Source organism: Nannospalax galili, unplaced genomic scaffold (assembly GCF_000622305.1).
Source record: "Nannospalax galili isolate Female #2095 unplaced genomic scaffold, S.galili_v1.0 scaffold87, whole genome shotgun sequence".
NCBI lineage: Eukaryota > Metazoa > Chordata > Mammalia > Rodentia > Spalacidae > Nannospalax > Nannospalax galili.
The window spans coordinates 9808108-9834909 of record NW_008360320.1 but is presented as its reverse complement, the minus strand read 5'-3'; the positions used below and the strand labels follow the sequence as shown (position 1 = coordinate 9834909).

General features: G+C 37.2%; 1 protein-coding gene across 1 annotated transcript in view; it reads left to right on the top strand.

The window, feature by feature from the left end:
• Window positions 1–26802, top strand: part of Arhgap15 (Rho GTPase activating protein 15) — a 612017-nt gene that overhangs the window by 52823 nt on the left and 532392 nt on the right. The window contains exon 3 of the mRNA XM_008825192.2: window positions 23046–23114. Coding sequence (XP_008823414.1) covers window positions 23046–23114 — 69 coding nt within the window. The remainder of the gene's footprint in view (window positions 1–23045; window positions 23115–26802) is intronic.

Below are 26802 nucleotides of genomic sequence, written 5' to 3'. Positions count from 1 at the left end.
AATGTCAATTGCATTAAAAATGAATTTTTCTGTATGAAACTGTGTATTTTAATAATGAAATGGAGATCTTTTTTAAAGGTTAAAGCTTCATTTAATTTTATGTCTTATAGGGTTTATACTGAATACAATAAAACTGTAATAATTCAACTGTAAACCTAAAAATTTACAGCCAATTTTGAAAAAGATGCATCTTAGCTCAAAAAATTGTTGTTGAATATGTCAATGCTGTTGTAATGAAATGCTTCTTCTAAGTATGTGGTTATTAAGTAAATAATTAACTGGAAAAAAATTTAAAAAATAAAAAGAGATCTGTGTTCACACAGTGAGGCTCATACTAGCTAGATGGGTCCCACGAATTAAAGAGGATAAACAGGACCTCAGGCGAGATCATCCTTCAAGTAATCAGGATTGCTTTCTGGAAGCTTTTCTCCCTCACAAGGGAGGATCAGGGTATTGAAGGCAACTGTCAAGGATGGGAACTCAATTTTAACATTAGGGGCACATAAAGAAAATGGGCAATGGCACCAAGAGTTTCAAATTTTGCCTCAGATTGTAAGTCAGATTGCCATTGACCCTGTATCAGTAGACACCTCATGAATCTTTATCTTCTCAAGACAATGAAAGATAGAGGTCTGTCAAATATATATCCTCTTTGGCAGGCTCTGAGGTTGCACTCTAAGTCCTTTAGAAAAGCTAGTCATCAGAGCCCAAGATAAACAAAGCAGGAGAAGCCAGCTGGGCTGTGAGGCATTGTCAGGTGTGTGTGCTACCCACAATGGGAGCTGCTCCCTCCATGCAATGATTAGTTCATATTTGTTTGAGAAGCCCCATGTTATAGGAATTGCATAAATTTAAGCTGTTTTTCTGGTTTAACACTTGGTTCTTTTGCATCAAGGGAGAAATGATCAACAAGGAAAATGATTTTCTCCCTTGGCAGCTTATGTAGTATCCTCTAATACTATGCGAGCTAGTCTTCAGGGAGGAGGCCTCCAGGTCAGTTCCAGCTCCATTCCTCCAAGCCCTGTGTCCAAAGTGTGCCATTTCTTCAGCAATATGGTCTTACCTTTGAGTTCCAGAAGACAATCAGAGGATGTGGAAATAGCCTGTGTTATGTTGGGAGTCTCTTGGAGTATCCTGAAACAGCAACTCAAAGAGAGAGGTTTTACTTGCCTGGCACAGTTATTTTTGTTATATAGCCTTCAACTATACCCATGCACTAACACTGATATTATGTGTAGTTTTCAGTAGGCTTATTAAATTCTGCATTTCCCTTAGGTAAATGGAAAGAAACCACTTCGAGTAGCACCATCTGAAACAAATGTCTTTCTTTGACATATCCCTAAAAAAGCAAAATCAAATCTATTAAAATGTCTAAACGGATCAGAGAAGCTGAGCACACAAGGGGAAACAGAAGTACATAACAATGAAAAGGGCCCCACAGCTCCAGTCTGAGTGTGAAAGCAGCGGGGCAGTCTACTGAAAACTGTTTAAAAATATCTGCGCATCCACAGCTTGCTGTTTCGGATGGTCTCATTTCCCTTCTTTGTTTAAAGTTAAAGGTAAAAAAGTTTCCATGTTATAAGTTTGTTTACTGGAAGCAAAACTGACCAAAAGGAAAAAGCACTGTCCTTAAATTGAAGCTTAAAGTTGAAACCACATAAAAAGGCAGTCTTTATAAATCAACTTAGCAGGGCAGGGTAAGACAGGGTTGCAAAGTTAGGCAAACTGAACGTTTCTCTGCTGTGATTGCCCTTGCTCGTCACAGCTCCTTCTCTGTGGCTCACAGCCCATGGCAGTTGACTCAGCTGGGGAGGTCAGCATCCCAGCAGCCCAAGTCCTGGGAAGAAAGCACAGAAACACATAACCTGAGATGACACGATCACTGATGCAGCTTGTTGCTCAGCATACTTGTATTTTGAAATGTATCATGTGAGCTGAATTGCAAAAAATAGTATTGCACAGGGTGAAGTGTTGCCTACACTAAAGAGAAGGAGAGATTCTTGGTGAGGTAAAAGTCTGAAGGACAAGTGCCTTTAGCATCAACTGAAAGTCTTACTTTATAAAATGACCTCAAAAATTGGACAGCACTGCATTGCAAGCGGAAGGTGACCAACAGGATGAACTGACATAGTGTATTGCTGCCTAACCAACTTATTTGGGAATTATCTCTGATGGCAGCCACCTAAAGGAGGTCAGACTATTTCCTTTATGTGCAACCCCACTGCCGCTCCATGAGGGAAGGAGCAGTCCAAGAGAGGGGGTGCAGTTGCTTCTCTCTGGGGACCTCAGGAAAGTGTGGGTCATCAGGAAACTGGAAAATGAGCTGTATACTGTCTTCTTATCTAATATACTTGAGCCTAAATTTAGAAATCTATGATACTTATGTAAATGTTGATTCTTTTTTGATCAAATGACATATTAGCTGTAAGTAGAAAATAAACATAACTTTCTACTGTAGTAATCCTGCCTGGTCTACACAATGCTTAGTGGATGTTTTGTCTACAGAAACCATTCAACATTATTATTTTAAACTGTAGCTGAGTTCTCTTATGTTCCAAATAGAACCAGGAATTTTCCTTATGTCGAGCAGTGCTGTTGCTTTTGTGAAATGAATAATATATATGAAAGCATTAAAAATTACATGCTTTTATTGGTACTTTCATATTCAATTTAGCATTTATCTTATGAGTATTATACACCAAATTCTCAGTCAGTATTTCTGTTTAGTAGGACGGGGTAAATAAGGCCTCTAACGTAAAGAAAAATAAATGTCTTCTTTTTAAATTTACCTTATCCTTATTGAAGTTTTCATTGTCCTGTTGCTTTTAATTGCTAAGATATAAATTGGTTCTCATGTCCAGCTTTCCCTCTGTATTTCTTTGCTTCATATCCTTGAGTCTCTCCCTTGTTTTGAATCTAAGATCTGGGAGGGAACAGGTCATAATCACTTGGGAGTTTTTTGAAGCACATGTGAAGCGTATGCACTACTGAGATTCTGCAATGCCCCCACCTCTGATACCATGGCAACACGAGCAACCTTCACTTTCAGAAGTGTTTTCTTTCATTCAGGTGTATTTGGAGGTCCAAGTAAAGATCTAGTCCTCTAGGGATACCTGTTTTGTAGTCAAAATGAATTTAACCCTCTTACATGTATCTCACCCTCCTATTATTAATTGCTGTTGTAAGAAATCTATTTATTTTTTGTCAGCACCACTAGAAGGACCACATAAATCATGTGAAAGCCATTTTCCCTAAGCCGAAATCTTAAATGTTCTTTCATAGAGTTAAAAGAAAAAGTATTATCTGCTAAGTTTTCATGGAAGTTATAAAGTAGCTGTCTTTTTAATTTTCCTAAACTCACATTCATTAACTTCATGAAATCCCATCAAACCCTCATATCATTCCCCTTCTTCCTCCATCTCAGACCCCAAATCTTCTCCATAGATGCCTGCAAAATGTCCTGTTTCAATGAGGTGAAAAACACTAAGCTTTCATAAAGAATACTTGCAAATACTTCCTAAGTGCCCACAAAAATATGCCTGATGCTTCTGTGGAGTTTGTAACTGACAATCAAAAAAATAATTCTAAACTTTGTCCTTTTACTACTGCTAAGCTGGGCGTGTCTTTCCTTGTGGCCAGATGAGGGAAAGCAAATCAGTTCTAAGATCACAAATTACTAGAGAAATCTGAGAGCATGAAATAGGTGCAAAATAATATTTGCTTTGCTTATAACTAAAATGAATTATTAGTGATTTCATTTTATTTTTGTTTGCTTGGTTGGTTTGGCTTTTTTTTTTGTTTGAGAATTTCATACATTCATACATACAATGTGTTATGATCAAATCCACCCCTTTCCCCTCCTTCAGTTTTTCCCCTATTCCCCTGTCATTCTTCCCTCCCAGCTTCACATCTTCCTTTTCTGTTTTTCAAACCCACTGAGTCCACTTAGTTCGATCTGTATGTGTACGGGTGCAGGACCATCTACTGGAGCATGGTAGCCTCTCAGGATTGGTATCCCAGAAGAAAACTGACTCTCCTTCCCCCAGCAGACATCAATAGCTAATAGTTTCTCAGCTAGGGGTGGAATTTCATGAGCCCTTCCCCCATCCATGCTGGGATTTTTTTTTTTTTTACCATTACTTTTAAATGCCTGTCCATAAACCAATATTGTGGCTATTTGTATTATTTGATTTCCAAAATATTCCCACTTGGTCCTATATCTTATCAGCCTTAAAATATCTCCTAAGTGAACCACAGAGGATACTATACTAAATGCCCAGAATCACAAATTGGGAACCATTATGTTATGTGACTGATTTCTCCCCAAACAAACACTTTGATCATTTAAAAATGATAGCCCATGCCGAGAGCACTAATGAGCTAACTCACACATTGTAGTGTGCACACAATGGAGAATAAAACGGGCTAGAATTTGCTTCTCTTTATTCATCCAAGGGGAGCACCAGTGAATTATTATTTTTCTTTTGAAATTAATACTATTTTGGCAGCTTTCCTTGATTTGAAAGCAAGAAAGTTTTACATAGGTAACTAGTGAAAGGGCTTTCTCCTATTTCTTTCTAGATGTCTGTGAAACACAGGAATACGAAAATCTTTCTGTAGACTTAATAGTCAGGGAGCTAATGGCATCTCATCCTCTAACAACAACCAAGAGAGTATTCTAATCCTTCCACTTACTGTCCAAGACAATAAACATCTGCTTAAATAATGGCATGGATTTTCTTATTAATTCTGGAAATTCTATCAGTTTCAAATATTTACTTATTTTTAGTTTCCAAATATTGCTATTATTTATTATTGGTCCTGTTGTTATGAGTTCTATATATTTTCTCATCTTCTTAAAATTTATTTTTATTGAACTTTTGCAAATTTCCCTAATATATTGAGGTCTCTGTGTGTGTGTGTGTGTGTGTGTGTGTGTGTGTGCATGTGTATGTATGTATGTAAAGCCCTATAGAGTCAGGTTTGTGTCATATTCATAAATGTTTGATTTTTAGATATCTTTTTTATACTATTTCTGCTTATTAGTACTTTGCTATCAAGCCACAAAGATGCCCTACATCCCTTGTTATGCTTCTTATTTGGCAATTACTCAATTTCACAACTTTAGAACGTAATTTTATTCATCACTTAGAACAATGCATTGAATATGTCTAATGCTCAGTAACTAATTATTAGTCACAGACTCCATCTTTATGAATGATATTTTAGACAATTTCAACCACATCTTCTGGGACCCAGGTACTACAAAGTGATGAGCTTCTTGGATGTTCCATCAAGAGGAGCAAAGGAGAATTATCAGGGTTCTTCTGTTTTGTTTTCTGAGTTTTTTTTTGTTATTAATATTACTTTTTCTACAACACTGAACTTAGGTTGTACCTTCTTTAATTTTACAAAGAAATTATAATGCTTCCACATGTGTTTATCTTCCAAAAATATCTCAGCCATATTTGCTTTTGCTCAACTCTTCATTGTCTATAATTTTGCAAAGATAGTGATTATCTTTTGTTTTTACACTTAAATTTATTTTCAGCCAATTTCTTTCCTTTTTATTCTTTGATAGTTTTATATATGTATATGTTATTAATTTCTTGATCATTTTCACTCTCTAGTAACCTCTCTCATCACCCTCCCTCTCCAAATGAAGCCCCCTTTTCCCCAAAAGTCCCTATCCTACATCTATGTACTTTTCTGTGTGTTAGGAACCATTGAGTTTCATTATAGTTGCTTGCATGAACATGACCTGGGGTTATTTACTAGAACATGGAAAGTTAATCTGTGGATACACCACTGAAGGATAATGTTCCATCCCTTGGCAACCCATTAACTTCTCATAGTCCTTGGGACTGAGAACGCATGATGAATGGAAATGGGCCCAACTTATACACTTCTTACACAGATAGCCACAGCAACAATGTGTTCATGGGGGTTACCACCCTATCATATCCAAAAGAAAGTTTCACAGCACTCTTCCCAATCCTCAGGCTCTGATATTCTTTCCACCTCATCTTCCACAATGATTCCTGAGCCTTGAAGGGGTGGCTGTAGGTGTCCCATTTGGGGGCAAGCACTCCATAGCCACTTACTTCCAGCACTTTGAATAGTTGTGAGTCTCTGTAGTGATGGCCACCCACTGTGAAAAAGAAGCTCCTCTAATGAAAGCTGAGAACAGTACTTGTCTATGACTATAAGCTTGAGTTTTCAGAAGGCAGTCTATCTAGCTACGATAGTGAGTGCCTCTCTAAGGCCTGTGATACCCTCAACCACTGACTCTTGACCAGGTTTACAGTAGGAAAACAAATTCGCTCCTGTGAAGTAAACCACAAATCCAATCAGAAAGTAGGACCAATGGGCACATCTTACCTGGCAGGTTGCTACTGTGGCTTATGGCATCCACAGCTCTGTGGCAATGCTGATGACTTTTCTCCCCCAGAAGCCTACATAACAGTTTCTGGCACTGTGTAAGCAAGCCAGCAGGGAGAGAAATTCTTCCACATGTCCTAACAAACAAGTGTATGATGTTTTCAGCAATAAGGTCTCACAGTCTAGTTCTGGTGGGTGACCAAGAGCCTGAGTTATTTGGGGAGGGGCCTCGGGGGCCTTGGGGGACTCCCTTACCAACATGTCATAGGGAGGTATCCCACACCCAATACTTGAATTTTCATTTAATAATCTTTTGCCGGGTGCCTCTGTTTCAATATTTTTTAATTATGTTTTTAATAGATGTAGAAAATGGTGGTTGTGATAGTGTTGTCAACTTGACAAAATCTACAGTCACTTGGGAGAATGGCCAAAGGGGAATTGTCTTGATTACATTAATTGAAGTGGGAAGACCCATGCCCTGTGGATGGTAGCATTCTCAGACTGGGATCCTGGACTGTATAAATGGAGAAGGGAACATACGTGCACGTGTCCCTCTCTGTTTCCTGACTGTGGATATGGCTAGCTGCTTCAAGCTTGGGTGCTGGGGAGATGGCTCTGTGTGTAACACGCTTACTTCACATGCACAAGGACATTAGTTATGATCGCCAACACCCATGTAAAAGCTGGAGTTGGCAGCTCATGCCCTTACCCCAGTTCTGGGTCTTCAGACACAGGCAGATCCCATAGGTTTGCTGGGCAGTCAGCAACAAAACAGAAAGTTCCAGGTTTGATGAGAGACCCTGTCTCTAAAAGAGACAGAGAGAAAAGATACAACAGATAAGTAATTGAAGAAAAGATCCCAATGTTAATCTGGTGTTCACATGTACCTTCACATGCAACACACACACACACACATATGCACACATAATAATAATAATAATAATAATAATAATAATAATAATAATAACATGAAGAACACCCAGTACCTATTAAACAATGCTGGCTTTTAAATCAAATTATCTGTTTGATTTCTTCCTCTGTGACACCAATCTTGCTCTCACTTAAGTTCAACTTTCAAAACAGGAGTTAACTGATTTAACTAACAAAATTTTGGTATTAGATCTGATATGAGAATAAAATTTAGACTTAGATGATGAGAGTTCAGATGAGCCAGTGCTGAGCATTATAGGATAAGACTCAAGATCATGGGGAGGGAGATGTCTTTGCATTTGGGAAGAGTGTCAGTGGGAAAACCATGATGGAGGGGTGAGACAATGCGAGAGATAAACAATGCCTAGCTAGTTTTGAAAACCAGAGGGAACCATATTACTCCTATACCCTACTGACAAATTATACATAGCAGATCAAGAAATATATGTCTAGGTAAGGTTTATCTGAAAACAACTGGTCTTTGCCCAAGATTTATCTACATGACACACAGTAATTAAAAGTACCAGAACTAACCTTCTTGGGTGTTTAACAGACATACTTTGAGGCCTATAATAATTTGGTCAGAGAGACAGACATAAAGGACACGTTTTGCTCCTAGCGCTCCTAGGTCGACTAGTTCCAGGGGAATATGAGCATCTCTCAAAATGTCCTATAATGGTGGTGTGTCACCAGTCCTCTTGATGAAGGAGGCCGAGAAGACCCCACCAGATGGACTTGAACCAGTGTCCAGTCTAAAAAGAGGAGGGTCAACACAGAGGAATCATTTCCTCCATGCTTCCAAGCAAAGCCAACCATGGTCGAGCATGACCTTTGACTTATCTTCACATAGATGGAACTGGTAAAAGAAAGAAGTGAGCAGCTCCTCCCAAGCCCATGTGACCCCTGAGGAACAGATCAGATCCTCAAATGACCTTAAGAGTAAAAATAAATCAGTTTATCTGGTCCAACTATATGGCCTTAAACACCCCAAAGGAAAGTATAACCAAAGATTAAAGGGGCCTATATAATTTCATAAGAGTCCACATGTATAGCTAAAAGCTACATAACAAGCAACAATGCCAGACAGGTAATGCTTTCTTCTGAGTTGTTGGCCAGGGTGGCCAAAGGGATTCCCAGATAGTAACCCAGCATAGAACTGGGAAAATGAACAGCAGACCCCAATGTTATCCAAAGGAATATTGACAACTGATTACTGCTAGATGAGGAACAGCTGACCCTCCTAAAACAAAGACCTCTAGATAGGCTGACTAGATTCACCAGAAGGGCAAGTGGCGGGGAATGGCTGGGGGTGCCGACGACACAGCAGACAGTAGAAGGGATATCAGAGTATAAGGGCTCTAGTGAGGGGAGGGAGGCTCTGGGAGGGTGCTATCTGGGAAGTGGGTGTAAAAATAGATTAATTAATTTAAAAAAAATTAAAGAATAATAATAATTCTTCAAACCATAAAAATTTGCTCCTTAATAATTGGTTGATGTGAAAAACATTACCATTGAAACCTACCTGATGACTTTACATCCATGCTCAGATGCCAAGGAGCTCAGAAAGAACCGACTGTGACTAGTAATAATCAGATAGAGATTAGAAATGCATGTGCATCTTAGTGTCAATGTATTGAAAATGAATTTTTCTGTATGAAACTGTGTATTATATCAGTGAAATGGAGATCTTTTTTAAAGTTTAAAACCTCATTTAATTTTATGTGTTATAGGGTTTATACTGAGTACAATATTATATAACTGTATTAATTCAACTGTAAACCTAAAATTTTACAGCCAATTTTGAAGGAGATGCATCTTAGCTCTGGAAATTGTTATTGAATATGTCAATGCTGTTGTAATTACATGCTTCTTCAGATTGTGTGGTAATTAAATAAATAGTTAAAAAAGAAAACCAAGGACAGATTGAGACAGGAATAATTCTAAGATTATACCTCTCTCTTGATATATATATATATATGGCATAATATCATCTCTGTATATGTTTAAAGGTTTCTTTTTAGTTAAAAATCTTACACATAACTTAGAAGGAAATGATTAGTTTCTTTAAGGAAAAAATAGGCTTTTAAATGTTTATAGAAACTTGAAAGAATTTCATCAACTTCGTTGGGTTAATGGTAATTACCCATTTGTTAGAATATATTTACCAGAGGATACAACTGAAATATAATAATGATGGCTGACCGTGTGATCTGAGTTCATTATGTTTATTTCCTTACTTGAAATAAAATTCCGTAGAGTATAAAAGTACTTTACTATGCCACATTTTACAACTGAGGAAAAATGACCCTCACCAGTTAAGTAATTTGCCCAGAGGATATAATAAAAGAACATAAAATGGTTCAAAATTATCACCTGTAATGGAAGATTGTTTATTTTAAAAGCAGAAGTATACCTACTTACAGCTAGTGCTGTATCCATAACTCGCAGGGCAATAGCTTTATGTCTCAGCTTTTCTTTCTAGAGAAGAATCAAAGCCCCAAACATCTACCAACCATATAAACCGGAGTAGCATATTCCAATTATGGATAATTGGGAGGGGGGTCTTTTTGAAAATCTAGCTTTATTTCAGTTAAAAATGAATGTCAAATAACTTATGAGAAATTACAGAGATGTACATTTCGGGGAGACCAGAAATTCACCAGGCTATTATTTTGAAAGAAATGTATAGGTTCCTAACAAGATATCTTAGTGCAAAGCTTATGATCAAGGTAGATACAATGACATAATTGTTTAAATATACAAAGAGATATGCTATGAAGTTTGAAAAGATCAGTGTCATCACATTGTGGAATACTATATTAGGTACAGTGTATTTTAAGATGTATAAAACTGGCTTCTACGCTCAGGAAGCTCTTCATAGGATATTTGAGGAGTATTTGCTCAGGGAATCTGATGATGAACTCATAGCACAGCAATCAGATGAAGGAGCTTTGGATGTCTCTACCGCTGTATTATTCTACCTTTCATCAAGAACTCCTGAGACTATTCCAAATTCAAACTAATGAAAATATTAGTGACACAATATTTTTTCAAACCAAACATACTTACCTCTTCTTGACCAGTTCTCTGAAGAATATATTTAAGCAACTGGTAGTAACCTGAACATGGGATAAAGGGCTCATTTTTTTAATATATAAATGAGTTGCTTTAAAGAATTTTTGGACAGAAAAAATGGCAGATTTTCTCTTTAAAACCGTATGTTCTTACATTTTTGATATCTGAAATAGGAAGCTTGCCAGAAACATTCCTAGTCTGATGCCAGACTACCCCAGAAAAGGGTCCAAAGAAGTCTGTTCTGATTACTGAAGATGTTGAACTTGTCTTGACTTCAAACAGTAGATATTTCCACACTTTAGTGGTATATGACAGCTCTATTCATTCCACAATGTCAAATTCTTTGGTTTTGGCCATTGGGTATTTCTGCATTTCTGGCTAAGGAAGCAGAGAAGCCTAATTTGATTTTAGAGCCAAAAGTTTTTAGGCCCTATTCCTTTGGAATTGGACTAGAGGATTTTGGCACTCTATAAAGGCTAGGACAGATCAAGTAGTCACACATAACTAACTGACTCAACAGAGCATATTCAGAGAGAAAGATCATGCCTCCACATTGGATAACCATTCTCCAAGGCAGACTGACAACACCCTGAATTCAATCACCCTTAAATAAACACACAAGGAAAGCACAGCTTTAACATACCTTCGGGCGCTGCTTTCCACTGCTGCCTGATTGGTTTTAGTGCCATAGGCCAAGCTGCAGATGCTGCCATTACTGTTGTTCTTACTTATGTCTGTCTGCTGTCTGCTAACAAGCATTCATATGCTTTGGCTCATTAAAGTCACAACCTCCAATACCAATCTATTCCTCTCTATGGCCTTACTGTAGATTGGAAGGAAAGATGCTTTTTTTTTTTGTTTCTTTTTGTTTTCCATTGTAACCCCTGGTCAGGGTCATCCTGGAGTTCTGAATATCACAGCTTGCACCCTAAGCTCCATTGAATGTAGAAATTGTGCTCCCAGTACGCTTGTTCTTTTGCCTGATTTATTTCATTTGCTATCGTATGTGTTTTTCAATGCAAGGCAAGTGATTTGTGCTGAAACTGCAAAAGACAGCAGAGCTGTAACCAGTTATTTCCTGGTATCCCCGCTATCTATGAGTCTGTTGTACTCACACCCATGGTAAATGTCTTCTGACAGACTCCAGGTGGTCAGGATTTTCACAATCCAACCCATTTCCGTGTTGGAACTTGTCACTTGGAGCTCTGTGAATCTCTCCCTTCATCTTACTGTTGGTGGCAGGTTGAGTGCACTTGTCCATCTATCTGTACAAGGCTGCATGTGTCCATGGGTATGATCAAAAGTGAAGAAACAAGTTTCTCATTGAAGGAAGGCAGAGGGGACAGATATTGCACAAAGAGAAAGAAAAAATTGTCACTTATAGTATTATGCAGGCTGCCCATCTAAACCCATCATTGCCTGGCACCTACACACTAAGGGCAAGGATCCAGCCAACTTGTGAGTGGGCACCATGCCATCTGAGCAGATGGGCATGGAAGTCGGCAGCCAGTAGACCATGTATGTGCATCAATGGTGGGTGGTGAGGGCACAATTCCCAGGGGAGAATGTCCTAACAGCTGTCTGGCCTGAGCCAACGTACTTACAACCAAGGAAAAGTGCCATCCTTCAATCCTGCTGAGTCGGATTAACCTTCAAAATTAAATCTTCTTTTTAGCAGCAGAAGGTGAGTTTGGGGGTCTCTAGGAACCTCAAAGAATAGGTAAAAAAAGCAAACTGGCAAGATACAATTTTTTAGGTATTGATTAAAGATGTTAAAGACATTTATTCTATGCACTCATTTTGAATATTTGGCAGAAACTTTTAATTCTTGAGTGTCACTGTTATTCAGCCTGTCACCAACAATGCATTAGCAAAAGACTTTCAAATCAGACAGACATTTTAGCCAAGTCCATTTCTACTTCTGAATTAAGAAATAAAAATATATGAAAAAAGATATCAGTAGACTATAGAAAACAGGCAGCAGATAGGTGTCTTGGTTCAGCTAAATATCCTGGATTTAACACTTGACTGAATGGGACGTAATGTGTACGGCACAATACCTGAGGTCCAGTGAGGGGATGGGGGGCATGGATGGGGGGAGGGTCTAAATTTGATTAAGAACTGTTTTATGAAATTACAAAAGCTCAATAAAATTTTTTTAAAATATCATGGATTTAATGTAATATGCATCACAGTTTTCCAAAATCAAAATAGTTTCTCAGTGCTTGAAATAAACATGAAAAAGTAAGAATACTTGACTTTTTAACTTATGTCCTTCTGGAAAATGAAAAAAGTTTTTAAATTTAAAACTGAGCCTGATTCTAATTTTTTAAGCAGTAGATATCATGAAATTAGATGCAGATTCATTCTGCACAAAACAGAAAAATGGGTATTTGACAAATGATATGTTTTAATGGTTGGTGAAACACCATTAGAACATTATAGTAATTTGGGTCCTCATAGTTTTTGTTTTGTTTTGTTTTGTTTTTTACATTGTAAGTCTGCAAGTTTATTCAGTCACTGTTTGAATGGCTAAGTCACTTGTCCCAATCTGTTATGGGAAAATTGTAGGCCCATACTAGAACAGCATTATTCAGTCTTTCGTGCATTATTTTTTTTGTGCGTTATTGCCCCTCTGACCCTTATGTACAGAGCCTTTGCAGACATCTTTTTCTCATTTCCTTCTTGCTTTCCCTACAGTTTTTAAATTAAATTGACTTATAAGTGATGCATAAAAACATAAAATTGTATGTATTAATGGGGTTCATCTAATGTTTGAATGTGTTTGTTTGTGTGTGTGTTGTGTAGTTATTAAGATTAAATATTCAGAGTGCTTGGGCAGCCTATAGACCAGGGGAGTTGATGTTTGAAGGCAGACTGTGATGCAGACCGTAAATAGGGGTGTGGCAGAAGTCCAAAGACTGTCTTTTGGAGAACTCTCGTGTGCAGTGATGACTAGTGTTTTGGTTCTCCATTCAGTTGTCAAGATGAGGCCCACCTGCATTATGGAGGGTCCTCAATAATTTTTATTTATTTTTTATGTTGTACCTTTTGAGGTATTTACAAGATAATTTTAGTTTATTTTTCTGTTGGTATCAATCACTTCATTTAAAAGAGATCATCTGACTTGCTGTGAGGAGGCAAATGTCTGTTTTGTTCAATTTTTCTAGATTATACATCTATGATTTCATAATCTACTCTTTGAATCATTTCCTTTGTCTACACTAGGCTCTCTCTGTTATAGAGAGTAAAAAGGATGAATAAATTATCACACTTGCTAATAAGTGTTATTGCTGTGATTTCAACAAACCTTGTACTACCACTGATGGTACTGCCATTAGCAGTATAGCAAGCAGAAAAAAATGGCATCATAAGCTCATGTCCAAGAGTTGCACTATTGGGAGGTGTGTACACCTTTAGAAAGGGGATCCTTATGGAAGTGGGGCCATCCCGAGAAGGGTCTGTGGGATCCTGGTCTGTCTATTTCTCTCTTTTACTTCCTTACTGATGGCCTGAGCAGCTCCGCTTTGTCATGTGCTCCACCATGGTGTGCTGTCTCACCATAGGCTTAAAGAATTGGGATCAGTTGAATAAAATTTCCAAAACGGATTCAAAATGAGCTATTTTCTAAGTTAATTACCACAGGTATTTCATTGCAGAGACAAAAAGCTAAATGACATGTGTAAAATCTTAAAAAATTGATCTTATAGGAAAGAGTTGCATCGCAGTTAACTTCAACAGAATGGAGAAGATGAGGAAGAGAGAATGGCTAATGAGCACAGAGGTGCAGCTGAGTAGAAGGAATTCTAATGTTCTGTAGCACAGCAGGATAACTGTTATAAGTAACAATTAGTTGCATACTTCATGACAGAAAATGGGAAGATTTTGAAAATTCCCAACACGAAGATCTGAGATATATTCAAAATAATGACTATACCAACCACCCTCATTTTACATGCATTATGTTGCAGACCTGTACAGATCTATACTTCACCCCATAAACATGTGCTATGGTTATATGTCAAAGAAAAATTTTAAATGATTAGGAGAAATGAGGCTTAAAATTCACATAAAACATTTTTTTTTTTTTTTTTTTGGTATTTTGGGGACAGGGTCTCCCTGCAGTCCCAGAGCTCACTATGGAGACCAGGATGGCCTCAAACTCACAAAGACCGGCCTGCCTCTGCCTCCCAAGTGCTGGGACTAAAGGCGTGGGCCACAATTCCTGGCAAAACAAAATTCTTTAAATTTTTTTTTCATTATTTTTATTGTGTGTATATAAATGTATTGCCTGCATGTGTGTAAGCGCACTTCTGTCCTGTAATGCCCGTGGAAGTCAGAAGAGGGTGTGGATCCCCTGGAACTGAAGTTACAGGTGGTAATTAGCTACCATGTGGGTGCTGGGACTCAAACCCAAGTGCTTTGCAAGAGCAGCTAGTGCTCTTAATTGATGAGACATCTCTTCAGGGCCCCCCCCACCCCAAACAAAATTCTTTGCTAAACATAGGTGTTCCTATAGGGGGAAAAGCCCTAAAAATTAGGTCAAGGCATAATGTACTTCACATTAAAGAAATATAAAAAGCATTTCGCTCAGGCACCTGAATTCTTTGGTTCTAGTGGTTATTTTAGTCTGAATGAGGACTGAAACAATGGTATTTCCAGATTCCATAATGGCGCCTCTCATTCTAAAAAATCTCTTGGTGAGATACATTACACTGAAAATATCCCCCTCAAAGAGAGAGCTAGCAGAAATAACGTTCAGCAAAAACCAAGTAAAGGGGCATGCTGTGGACAATTAATTTTTATCTAAATAGGGAAATCATGCGGCAGTCTGGTTTTTAATTTTGAAGGAACACGTGTTTGGAATTAAATAAAGGGAAAAAAAAGATATTGAGCAATTGGAGCCATCCTAGAAAATGCTTCTCTTTGGCTGTTTGGGAGTCAGCAAAATGAAGTTGAGGCTGAATTTAACTCAGCTGGACAAACCCCAGGAAGGCCAGCTGGTAAGTGCTTTAGGTGACACTGATGGTGATCGAAGAATAGTCAGCAAATTTCAAAAATGCAGTTATGCTATAAACATCCTCAAGAAGCTTTTTAGATTGTTTTCTTTAATTTTCTGCAGGGGATAAAAGATATAGTAAGCAGTGCCACATTTCTGACTGACATTATACAATCAAGAGGATTAAGGTGCAAATAAAGCGGGTGGGGTGGCTGATTTGCTCATGGATGCCCACTATGGTATTTGACTAGCATAGTGGTCAGAAGGGGAAAGAAAATGTAAATGCCGAACTACTGTGCACTAATAAGGCATGAAGCAGAACAATCTGGTCTTTGCTTTAAGTGATTGCCTCCCATTAGGACTACTAAAAGATTCATTTAAGTCATGGCAGAAAAGTTTTGAGACCTTGATGAATTTTACATGTCCACATACAGTTAAGACTAGAAGATTAAGTGCAGGATAAGATCAAACCCTCTATTCTTAAATTTCTTCCTATAAACCTATCTGCCACATACATTCAGTTCAAAAAAAGAAGACCTTCACTTAGGTTGTATTATTACTCATAAACATAAAAGTGTTACAAATACAAGGGGTATTAGCCATGTCTCCACATTCCAAATAATCCTTACTAACTTGCCTTAATTTCTGATTGTGAAAGCTTTAAGAAATAGAATTTGGAAAAATAAATGAAAATTTGAATGTAAGACTTGGGATACACCAGAAAAACTTCAAGAAACTGTGAAGATAAAAACTAAACTTAACCACAGATTTATTTCTGTTTTTCATCCAAGTACCCAGGGAGGTTGCTAATGGGAGGTATGCCTCAGAAAATGCACACGTCTGTGAAAATGTTGGAACAAACTAATGCTTTTCAACTGATTTCATTTCAATTCTAAGCCACAAGATATAAACTTTCATCAAAAATGGTAATCTATTTAAAATCAGAGCTATGTGGAATGTTTCATGTTTATGTATAACTTTCATAGTAGACCCTCCTACACAAGGAAAATAATGTGCCCAAATTCTGTTATTTTTACAGTGTGTAATATATCACATACCAATTCTACTCATCGGTTTCACGTGCTCTAAATAGATAAAATGAAAAAAAGAACGGAGGAAAAAAATGATGAACATTTGAAAAAGTGACTTAAATTTCTTCTTGAAGCAGAAGATTTGAAAAAAAAATATGATGCATATTCTAATAAGAACAAAGAGCAACTTAAAAGAAGTCTGCTTTATCCAGTCTGAATACTTTAATTTTCCACTTAACTTTCAGCAATTACAAAGCTTCAGTACCTGAGGAAGGACAGGACAGAGGTTGCAGAAAGAGAGGGGTACAGAGTGATAGAGAAATGAAAGCACACTTTTGATCTGAAATCCTTTTAGTCATATAGATCTATCTGAAATCATGTTTAAGAGAATCCAGGTCAGAAAACCTCTACATTTTGATTTTCAATGACACCTTCTACAAACCTTTCCTATTTACAGGATGTGACAATTCAATACGAATGTAGCAACATTAAATGAAAACTTTGCTCACACCAACAAAAGAAGACGAGACTTGGCAATATGTTTTCTTCTCCAAATAAATGGTTGTCATTAACTGAAATATTTATTACCATATCTTGATGTCTAAGAGGTAGAATATCTCCAGAAAAAGTTTAAGAGATAACCAAGTCATTCAGAAGTATTAAATTACATTTTTATTTTTTTATAATTTATTTATTTTATTTTATGTGTATTATTGTTTTGCCTGTAGAGATGTAAGTGCACCATGTAGATGCAATGCCCATGGAAGACACAAAGGGGCATCAGATTCCCAGGAACTGGAGTTTAAGATAGCTGCTAGCCTCCATGTGGGTACTGGGAACAGATCCCGCAACTGCTATAAGAACAGCAAGTGCTCTTGACTGCTGAGTCATCTCTCTAGCCTTTAAATGACAGAGATACTAAATTGTCAAGGCCATTTTGCTCAGAATTTTGAAAATAATATCATGTGGAAATTCATGATGTTTTCCCAGGAGAACTGTAAAATGATGGTAAACATTTCTTAACGTACAACATATGAACCAAATTGAGGAGGCCGTAAGCCCTTAAATATGTGGTAAACATGTATACGTGTTCTCTTTATATGCTATTTAAGAACACTAGAAAACCAAAAAAAAAAAAAAAAAAAAAGTAAACACACATAAAACTCATTCCTCAGAAGTAAAGCCTCTGTGATTAAGTGAAAAAATAATTTTAACAAGGAACATGGTGCCAGACAGGAGAAACTTCCCTTCTAGTTGTTGGTCAGGGTAGTCAAGAGACTCCCAAAATTACACAGGCTATTGCCAAAGCCCTTGATTGCCTCACAGAACTTGAAGGCAAGATCCTATTGCTGAAGACAGGACATCCTTTCAACACAGGACTTTGAGCAACAAAGCTGGAAATAACCTGGACATCTTTTACCTGAGGACTAGCTCTCATAGTTGTAGAGGACACTATGCAAGATGCTCCAAAGCCTATGAATCACAATGGCTGAAGCAGCAAACTATCTCTATTGGTACAGTAGTAACACCTTTATATAGGCAGTAATCGACAACTATCTAATTGGACTTAAAGCCCTCTCAACGGGAGGGAACTCATAGGTGACACTGTAAATACAGCCAAATACACATGGCTGGAGAGGTCATAGACTCTAGAGTAAATCTTATCTCTGTCATATCTCTAGACAAATGAAATTTCTTACTGCACGTTAAGTATGGATTCTTATATTTGCAGACAAGTATACTATCCACCACTCATCAAAGAAGCTTCTTTTTGCAACAGGTAGAGGGTAATACAGAGTTCCACTACTAGTCACCACAGAGAATATATATCTGAGAGATGTCCAGCCCTAAGTGACACATACACAGTGGAAACTCTATACCTAAGGCTCATGGAACATAGCAGAACAGGGGTACAGAGAATACTAATACATCCCTCAACTCTCACCAGTGAGGCTTCCTCATACAACAGAGCGCAATGCACACAGAAGGCCACAACTGACTAAGTTTTAGAAAACAAGAGATAGGACTCTTGATAGGACTCCTACATTAAACCTCACCAGCCCATGGCTCAGGGACAATTGGGGAAAAGGGAGTGGAAAGATTGTAAGAGCCAGAGTTGATGCATGAACATAAAGAAACAGAGGCTTTCAGGACACTGGGAACTTGTTCCTATGAACTTGCAACAATGTTTAAAACGTGCACAAGACCAATACAAACTCAGTCAGATAAAAACCCAGCAAAGAGCAAGGGAAATGGGCAGCAGGTGCCACCCCTAGTCTGGGAACTATTGGCAACTCATTACTGCTGGGTGAGGGAGGATACATCTTCCGTAAGAGAGTGACTCTAGATAAGTTGATTAAACTCCAGTGGATAAATTATATGGAAGGACATCTACGAACAAATTCTTGACTGGATAGGACTTAACATGTATGACAGAATGTGTGAAAACCAGTGGGGGAGCTATGGGGGACAGAGATGGGGGCTATGGGGGGTTTGAATTTGATTAAGATATACTATATGAAATGCACAAATACTCAAAAAAATATTTTTTAAAAGAAATAAAGTTGTATTAGACTCTACTATTTCTTATTGTTAATCAAGTTTTCACAATTCAATAACTAGAAAATTATCAAAAGTGAGAAATAACTAATGTATTTTGCTAATTCTGAAATATGTCTTGAATCAACTTCAAAACAAAATATAAGCTATTAATAATGGATACATGTCAAAGTGCTAAAATCCTTGAGAAGGAATAGGGCTGTCTAAAATGAAGTACTCTTTTTCTCTTGCTGTACTAATAGTAGAAACATTTTATAATGTAAACAAGGATATTTTGACTATCTCCTTAGAAATCCTTGAAATGCATGTACTAAACATGAGTTTATCACAAGGATATTTAATGTCTTCAGCTGTAATATATAATGGGCACCAAAATGATTTGGAAAATCAGATAATATTTAGTTACTCATAAATATTTATAAAGGTACTATGAAAATTTTCTATTATTTATAATATGGTTTAAAAGAGCCTTTTTTTCCTTCAAACATATTTCATGAGAATTTTGGCTGATCCCCAGTTTTCTTTGTAATTATTATTTCAATTAAGTATATTATGGAAAGGCAGTATGACATATCTTAACTTTTCCTGACATAAGGTAATTAAGCCATTTGGGACCCACAATTTCCTAAATCATAACTCTCAGTCAGCCTAATTTGATTTGGAATGATAACATATTTCTTTGCCTAATGCTTTACTGAGAAGAATCTTACAGTGAAAGACAGGTGATGAAAGTTCTCTTTTTTCAACATCTTCATAACTTGGTTGAATATGATAGATTAGCCAGCATATTGATTTAGGAATGATCAGCTGTATTACCTCCCCTAAAGGAATATTAAGATGATTTATAACAGGTTTACAACCTGATTTCTAGCTTCGTACGTAAATGTGTGCAAATACACAAGTTTGATTATCTTTCTTTAAATTTCTACCTTAGAAATTTTCTCATCTGCACAAAGAGAGGACACAACTTTGTAGTCCCCCATGACTGTCTGAAGGCTGAGAAAATTTTATGTTAATATCTATTTACGTGCAAACATATATAACAAAGAATAATGCTGTATAAAACATGTTAATTTCTTTGTCTAGATTAAAACATCATCCATAATATGATACCTTTAGATTTGCAAAGATACTTTAACTGTGTCTATATTTCCATACTTATCAAAAAGGTAATACTATGGACTTCTTAAAGTTTGGGTGAGATTAAATATGTTACTAAATGCAAAACATATAGATAGTGCCTGGCAAGTAAGTACTCAATAAATGTTTGCATATGGTATTATGTTTGTATAGTTTTGCAATTTAAAGTTTGCTTAGACAGATTATGGGCACAATGATCCCCTTCAAGAAGAAAATAAGTATGTGTTCAGTAATGGTCATATCTCTCAATTTCTTCTCATTATGTTTATTTTGGATTTCAGTCATTTGATACTGCATGAGTTCTTTGCCTATTACTTACTTATTTCACTTATTATATGATTTAAACTTCATCAGTTTTTTTAAAGGAAAATAAGTTCATGTACAAGTAAATGGTTTTGATGTAATTTTTTTACCAAATCTTAAGGTTTTTTAAAATAACAATTAAATGTAAATAGTTACAGCTTAAATAACTTCTTATTTTGTTGACAATAAGTACATGACACAACATGAAAGACTGCCTTACTGAAACACTGTCTTCAGATGAGTTAAGGGACACACCTATGGGATGATGGGTCCTTATCTCCATCAAAATGTAACCATGGTGCAACAAAGTAGGCATGTGTGACAAAGATAACCAGGCCCATGTAGTACGTTTTGGGAAACATTTATTTGGCACTAATCAAACAGTTGAAGTATTTTACTTTCTAAGAAATTAATTTCGCCACAAACCTAAAAATGTAGTTTTAAGGAAATAAAATAAAACTTCCCTATCTAAGAAACTTCCACCTTCATATAATAAACATAAAACATATCTGTTAAATTTTCATTTGAGATACAAGTCTTAGTGTAATAAGTACTTAGGAGTAACCAATCCCATATATATAACAATATAAAATGAATCCCCAGTTATTTATAGTTTTAAATACCAAAAGATCATTTTCTCACTGCAAAGCAGTGAAATATCCAGTGAGAAAATAGTACAAAGTTGGGTTTCTTCCGAGTGGAACTGCTCCTGTCCAGTCTTCCCTATGGGCTGTGTCTCTGTTTTCTGGATGCTCTTCCCTATACAGCATGCCCATCCTTCCATAAGGGCTCTGAGTGGAGCAAATGATCTCTTCAAATTTATTTTCCATATGATCTAGTTGTTGTGGATCAAATTTGGGGTCCCAGGAATGTGTAGATTCATAGGAATTTTAGGCATAACTTCTGGCTTCTTTGGTAATATAATCCCTTCAAGATCTTCATAGACATTGATTTAAAATATTTGTTATTATTTTTATTTTGTGTGTATGCGTATCTTGCCTGCATGTAGGTGAGTGCACCCGTGTTGTGCAATGCCTGCAGAGGACAGAAGAGGATGTCGGATCCCCTGGAACTGGAGTTTTGAACAGTTGTTAGCTGCCATGTGGATGCTGGGATTCCAACCCAGGTCTTCTGCAAGAACAGCCAGTGTTCTTAACTACTGAGCCATTTCTCCAGCCCCCGTAGACACTGATTTAATTCCTTCAGTCAGTCATACAAATCACCAGAGCTAAAGGCATGAAAACTCTTTTCAAGTCTACACACAGTATTCAGACCTGTCTTACTTGATTCATTTTCTTGTCTCTCTCTCATTCTTTCCACCCCCCTCTTCCTTCCCACTCATCTCTTTCATGTAAAATATGAAGTTGCTTTATTGATGAAATGCTTTAAGCTATCAAACATATTAAATCATAATTTCCCTGTCACTTCTTTCCTAACTGTAGAATTTGCCACGATGCTTCTGCAAGAGAAAGTACAATAAGACTCATTCTTCCTCCAAGCATGGTGGCTTGCAACTTTAATCCTAATACTTGGGAAGCAGAGGCAGGCAGATCTCAGGAGGCTAACCTGGTCTACAAAATTAGTTCTAGGCCAGCTGTGGCTATAAGGAAACCCTATCTCAAAAGAAAACAAAATAAAACAAACCAGAAGACTAATTATTCCTTGCTCAAAAAACACTTGCTGTGATTTTTGTGTATTTAATTGTATCTGAATAATAAATATCATATCATACTTCAATTTAAAATTTTTTATCAAGTTATTATTAATGCATTTTAAGACACTGAAAAGAAAGGTTTAAAAATTATTATATTTAGGGTCTGGTTACAATAAAATCAAATAAGCAGGTCATGAAGGTACACACATTTTATCCCAGCACTCAGGAGGCAGAGGCAGGTGGATCTCTGTGAGATGGAGGCCAGCCGGTCTACATAGTGAATTCCAAGCGAGCTGGGGCTACACGAAGACTTTGTCTCAAAAATATAAAAAAATAAAATAAAGCATAGTAAAGACAGCTTGTGTCTCTTGCATGATGTTCAAGAATGACTTGGAAGTTTGAAGGCTGAGGTGATACCAGGGCTGGGTGAAAAAATCCTCAGGAAGTCTCATGCTTGTATTTGATGATTAGTGGAAGATGATGATGGGTGCTACAACATCACCAGACTACTAGCCACAGAATGACAAAGCCCCTCCTTGGCCATTCTATGTAGAATGGTCTTTCTCATAGCAAGATAACTATTGTCTAAGTTAAGAATTCCAAGAGGGGCATGCACCATATTTTTATGCTCTAACCACTGTTGTCATATAGTAGAGCTTCCATCACAATTTTTGGTTGAAGTACTTATAAAGGTCTGATCAGATCCAAGCTTGAATATTGATCCCATTACTTGATAGGAGGAAGTATACAAGATGTATGATGTTCTTGCATCCAGCCATCTTGGAATACAAATTTCAGGAAAGTAGTTAACATCTAACAAACTACTTATTTCATGTTTATGCTACTATCCTTCTTGAATTAATTTTAACATGTTTAATTTCATGTGCATACTTATCAAATCAAGTTTATTAAAAATAATTTGCAGATTTCTGAAGAAAACCAATGTAATGGTATCAAATGTCAATGTTTGCAGATTTCCCGGCACAGAAGGAATCATTCACAGCATGTGCTGAAAGATGTCATTCCTCCACTGGAACAACCAGTAAGTGACTCATTTACTCTAGTACTCTACTCTTTGATCTACTATTGCAAAATAAGTTATCTGAAATTCAGTGACTTGAAACCACACACATAATTTTCATATATTTTGTCAAACTAGAATCTAGGCATGGTTTATTAGTGCCTAACTCAGTGATAGTTAAAGGTAAACAATCCAGCTATCACTCAGAACCTGATCATATCTCAAAGTTTGACTGAAGGAGTGTCAAATTCAATGACAAGGCTGGTTGGCAGGATTCACTTCTGTGGCAGTTGCCAAAGGCAGCTGTCTGACTTGGCTTTGTTCAGGCAGCTGTATGACAAAGTACTACATTCTGGGTGGCATATACATAGCAAAAACATATTCGTCATGGTTGTAGAGTCAAGGATGGTCCCGATGAGGCCCCCTTCCTGGGTTATAGTCTGCTGACTTCTTTTGTATTACCGCATTGTAGGAAAAGAATGAGAGAGCTCTCTGCGGGACTTTCATAAAAGCACTTTTCATAAAATCCCATTCATTAAGGTTCCCCACTTGTAATCTATTTGCTCCCCATCTCTTCATGCAGTCGTGTTGCAGGTTAAATGTCAATATATGAACTTTGAAGGAACACAAATATCAGTCTACACTGGTGTGGGGTCTCTCCCTTCCCTCGTGGGTCATTGGCCACGGGCCACGAGGACAAAGGGAGCAGAAGCGACGAACGGGGTCAGGGACAGCCAGTGAGCACTGATGGAAGAAAGCCCTTCCAGGGAGGCAGGTTCAGTGATACAAACAACTCCAGACTCAGTGAAACAGCTCTTGGGGGTTAGGGGAAATATAGTGTGGAGGCAGTAGCCAATGCTTCAGCTGATAGGTGCTCATAGTATGCTTTATTTACATGTGGCAGTAGGTGCCTATCATCCGACTAGACTATCGGGCAATGCTTAATTATCATATAGAAAAAACCTGGGGGTAGTTTTTACTCCAGGTAACTATGCCAAAGGTCAGGTTTTAAATGAGGCCAAGCATCCCTGCTTGGCAGCACTTTCCAGGTAAGTCAGGCAGGAAGCCCCTGCTGAGAAAGGAGCCTACCTTAACAGCAGGGTTCCCCAACACACTGATATCACTCCTGACTCCAAACCTTCCTTGGCCCCCATTCTCCCCAGGGTAGAAGTTGGAAAGCATCCAGTAGTTCCCAAGTCTTCAAGGTCTAGAGACCTTATGACCCCACCTTCTGGATTTTTCTGCTCTGACTTCACTGGTTCATCCTCCACACAGTCTTTCCATTTGTTCATTCCTGTTTCTAATAAATGGTAATTTATTGGTGGTCAGTTATATGTCTCATTCCTTTGTCTACTGTCTTTGTTTTCACCTTTTAAAGTAAGTATTTCACTGGTAAGATGGCTCATTGGTGCTTACTGCCAGGATTGAAAATTTGAGTTCAATAATTGGAACCCACATATTAGAAGTCAGAACACACTCTTCCTGAATGTTGTCCTCTGACCCCCACCCATGTGCCATGGCATGTGCATGCACACATGTATACACACATACATGATAAACAAACAAACAAACATAAATAAATAAATGTAAACATTTATGTAGGTCTTATTTACCTACTTCATCAAACACTCCACATTCTTTTAATTTATGAGTTAGTCTATTGGAATGCTTGTCTGTAAGGGCAGAGGCACTACTTTCTATGTTCACTTTTCTACCTGTGATTCTAGTGATTGTGAGAACATGGAAGATTTCTGTAAACATACTTAAATGCATTGTACAATCAAAAGCTAATGACTTTTGTCTGTGGTGACAAAAGTTTTATGAACAGATCTTTTAGTTCAATACTTTCTTAATCTTCACGTAATAGTCGTTTGTTCTGAGAGTTCTTTCTCAGTGACGTCACAGAATTAAAGTCTTCTAAAATTATCCCATCAGCTGTAATTCCCCAAACTGCTTCCCCTTATCTTTAGGCCATCCCCCGCCCATAGTAGCAAACAGCTCTAGGCTTAAATGCTTTTACTTTGAATGCTTTGTTATCCTTAGGATTCTTTACATAGCCATCTTCTGTGTGCATGTGCGTTTGTGTGTGTGTGTGTGTGTGTGTGTGTGTCTGCATGTAAGCACATGCATAAGAATGTATGTACACACATATGCACGTGAGTTTGCAAGTGTGCATGTTTGTGGTGTGCAAGAAACATTGACTGAGACATCTTCTTAGCCCCAACAGGGCCAATTTTTGAAGTAGTTTCTGCTCAGTGGTCTGATGCTCATGAGTCTCTCTTTCCATTCAGATCATCTTGGCCTTTAAATGTTTTTGATACCACTTTGGATAGTCACTGTACCCTCCTACAGACCATGGGCAGTGGTTCATGATTAGCCTACTTTAAAACAATACTTGCATTATTTCATTTTGCTTATCAAAACTTTCCAGCTTCCTTTCTCCTACAGTATCAAGTCTGTAGACCTCTCTCATGGCCCCTGATTTATGTTATTTATTATCCACTCCCAAATCCATACCCTCAAGGCAGGAATAGTAGCATGATTGAAATGTGGCTTTTAGCTTGAAGGTACTTAGATTTTCTGTAGCAATTATGGTCCTTTCATCCAAGCACATGCTCATATACTGATTTATGCTGTCCACTGTTATTTCATGGGTAATAGACTCGTTCCATGGCTGAACTGTAAATGCCTTGAAGTGAGAGGCCGTGACTTGTGCTTTCTTTGTTATGACACACTACTTCCACTTATATTGCTTTGAGCATTAGTGTTTGTTCAGGAAAGATATGTCCATCAACTGAAGTAACAATAATGTATTAAAAGTTTATGAAAACATTGTTGATTGCAGATATTAATAAATATGTTTGCTATTCAAAATGAACTTAAATACTTTTAATATTGTGATTATATATACTGACAATTTGTTTTCAAAATGATCACTTTTTTCATACAGAACAATTCATTTTCAATGCAATTGACATTAAGATGTTTGCACATGCGTTTCTAATCTCTATATATCTGAGTATTACTATTCACAGTCGGTTACTTTCTGAGCTCCTTGGCATCTGAGCATGGATATAAATTCGTCAGGTAGATTTCAATGCTAATGTTTTTCACATCTACTAATTTTTAAGGAGCAAATTTTTATGCTTTGAAGAGTTTTTTAAATTATTTTTTTATTTTTATAACTACATGATTAGAAGAAACATTTCACTACAGCTTTAACATATTCAGCGACACATTCCAGAGCAAGAGTACATCTCTTTCACAAGGGGAGGGGTGCAAGTATCTAGGTTCACAGTTGAGTTAATACAGTTATACAATATTGAACTCAGTATAGGCCCTGTAAAGGCCCTGTAAGACATAAAATTGAGTGAGGTTTTAACCTTTAAAAAAGATCTCCATTTCATTTTAGAATATATTGTTCCTTGCAAAAAGACTCATTGTTTTTGCTACTAACACTGAGATGTTGGCGCATGCATCTCTAATCTGTATGTACCTGATTATTACTAGTCCTAATCGGTTGCACTTGGATCCTTGGCGCCTGTGTATGTCTATAAAGTCACCGGGTGGATTTCAGTGGTAATATTTATCACCTCTACTAATTAGCATGACATATTTTCATGCTTCCTCTTCAAATATAACACATTTTTTAAAATTTGTTGATTGTTGTGTGTGTGTGTGTGTGTGTGTGTGTGTGTGTGTATTACAC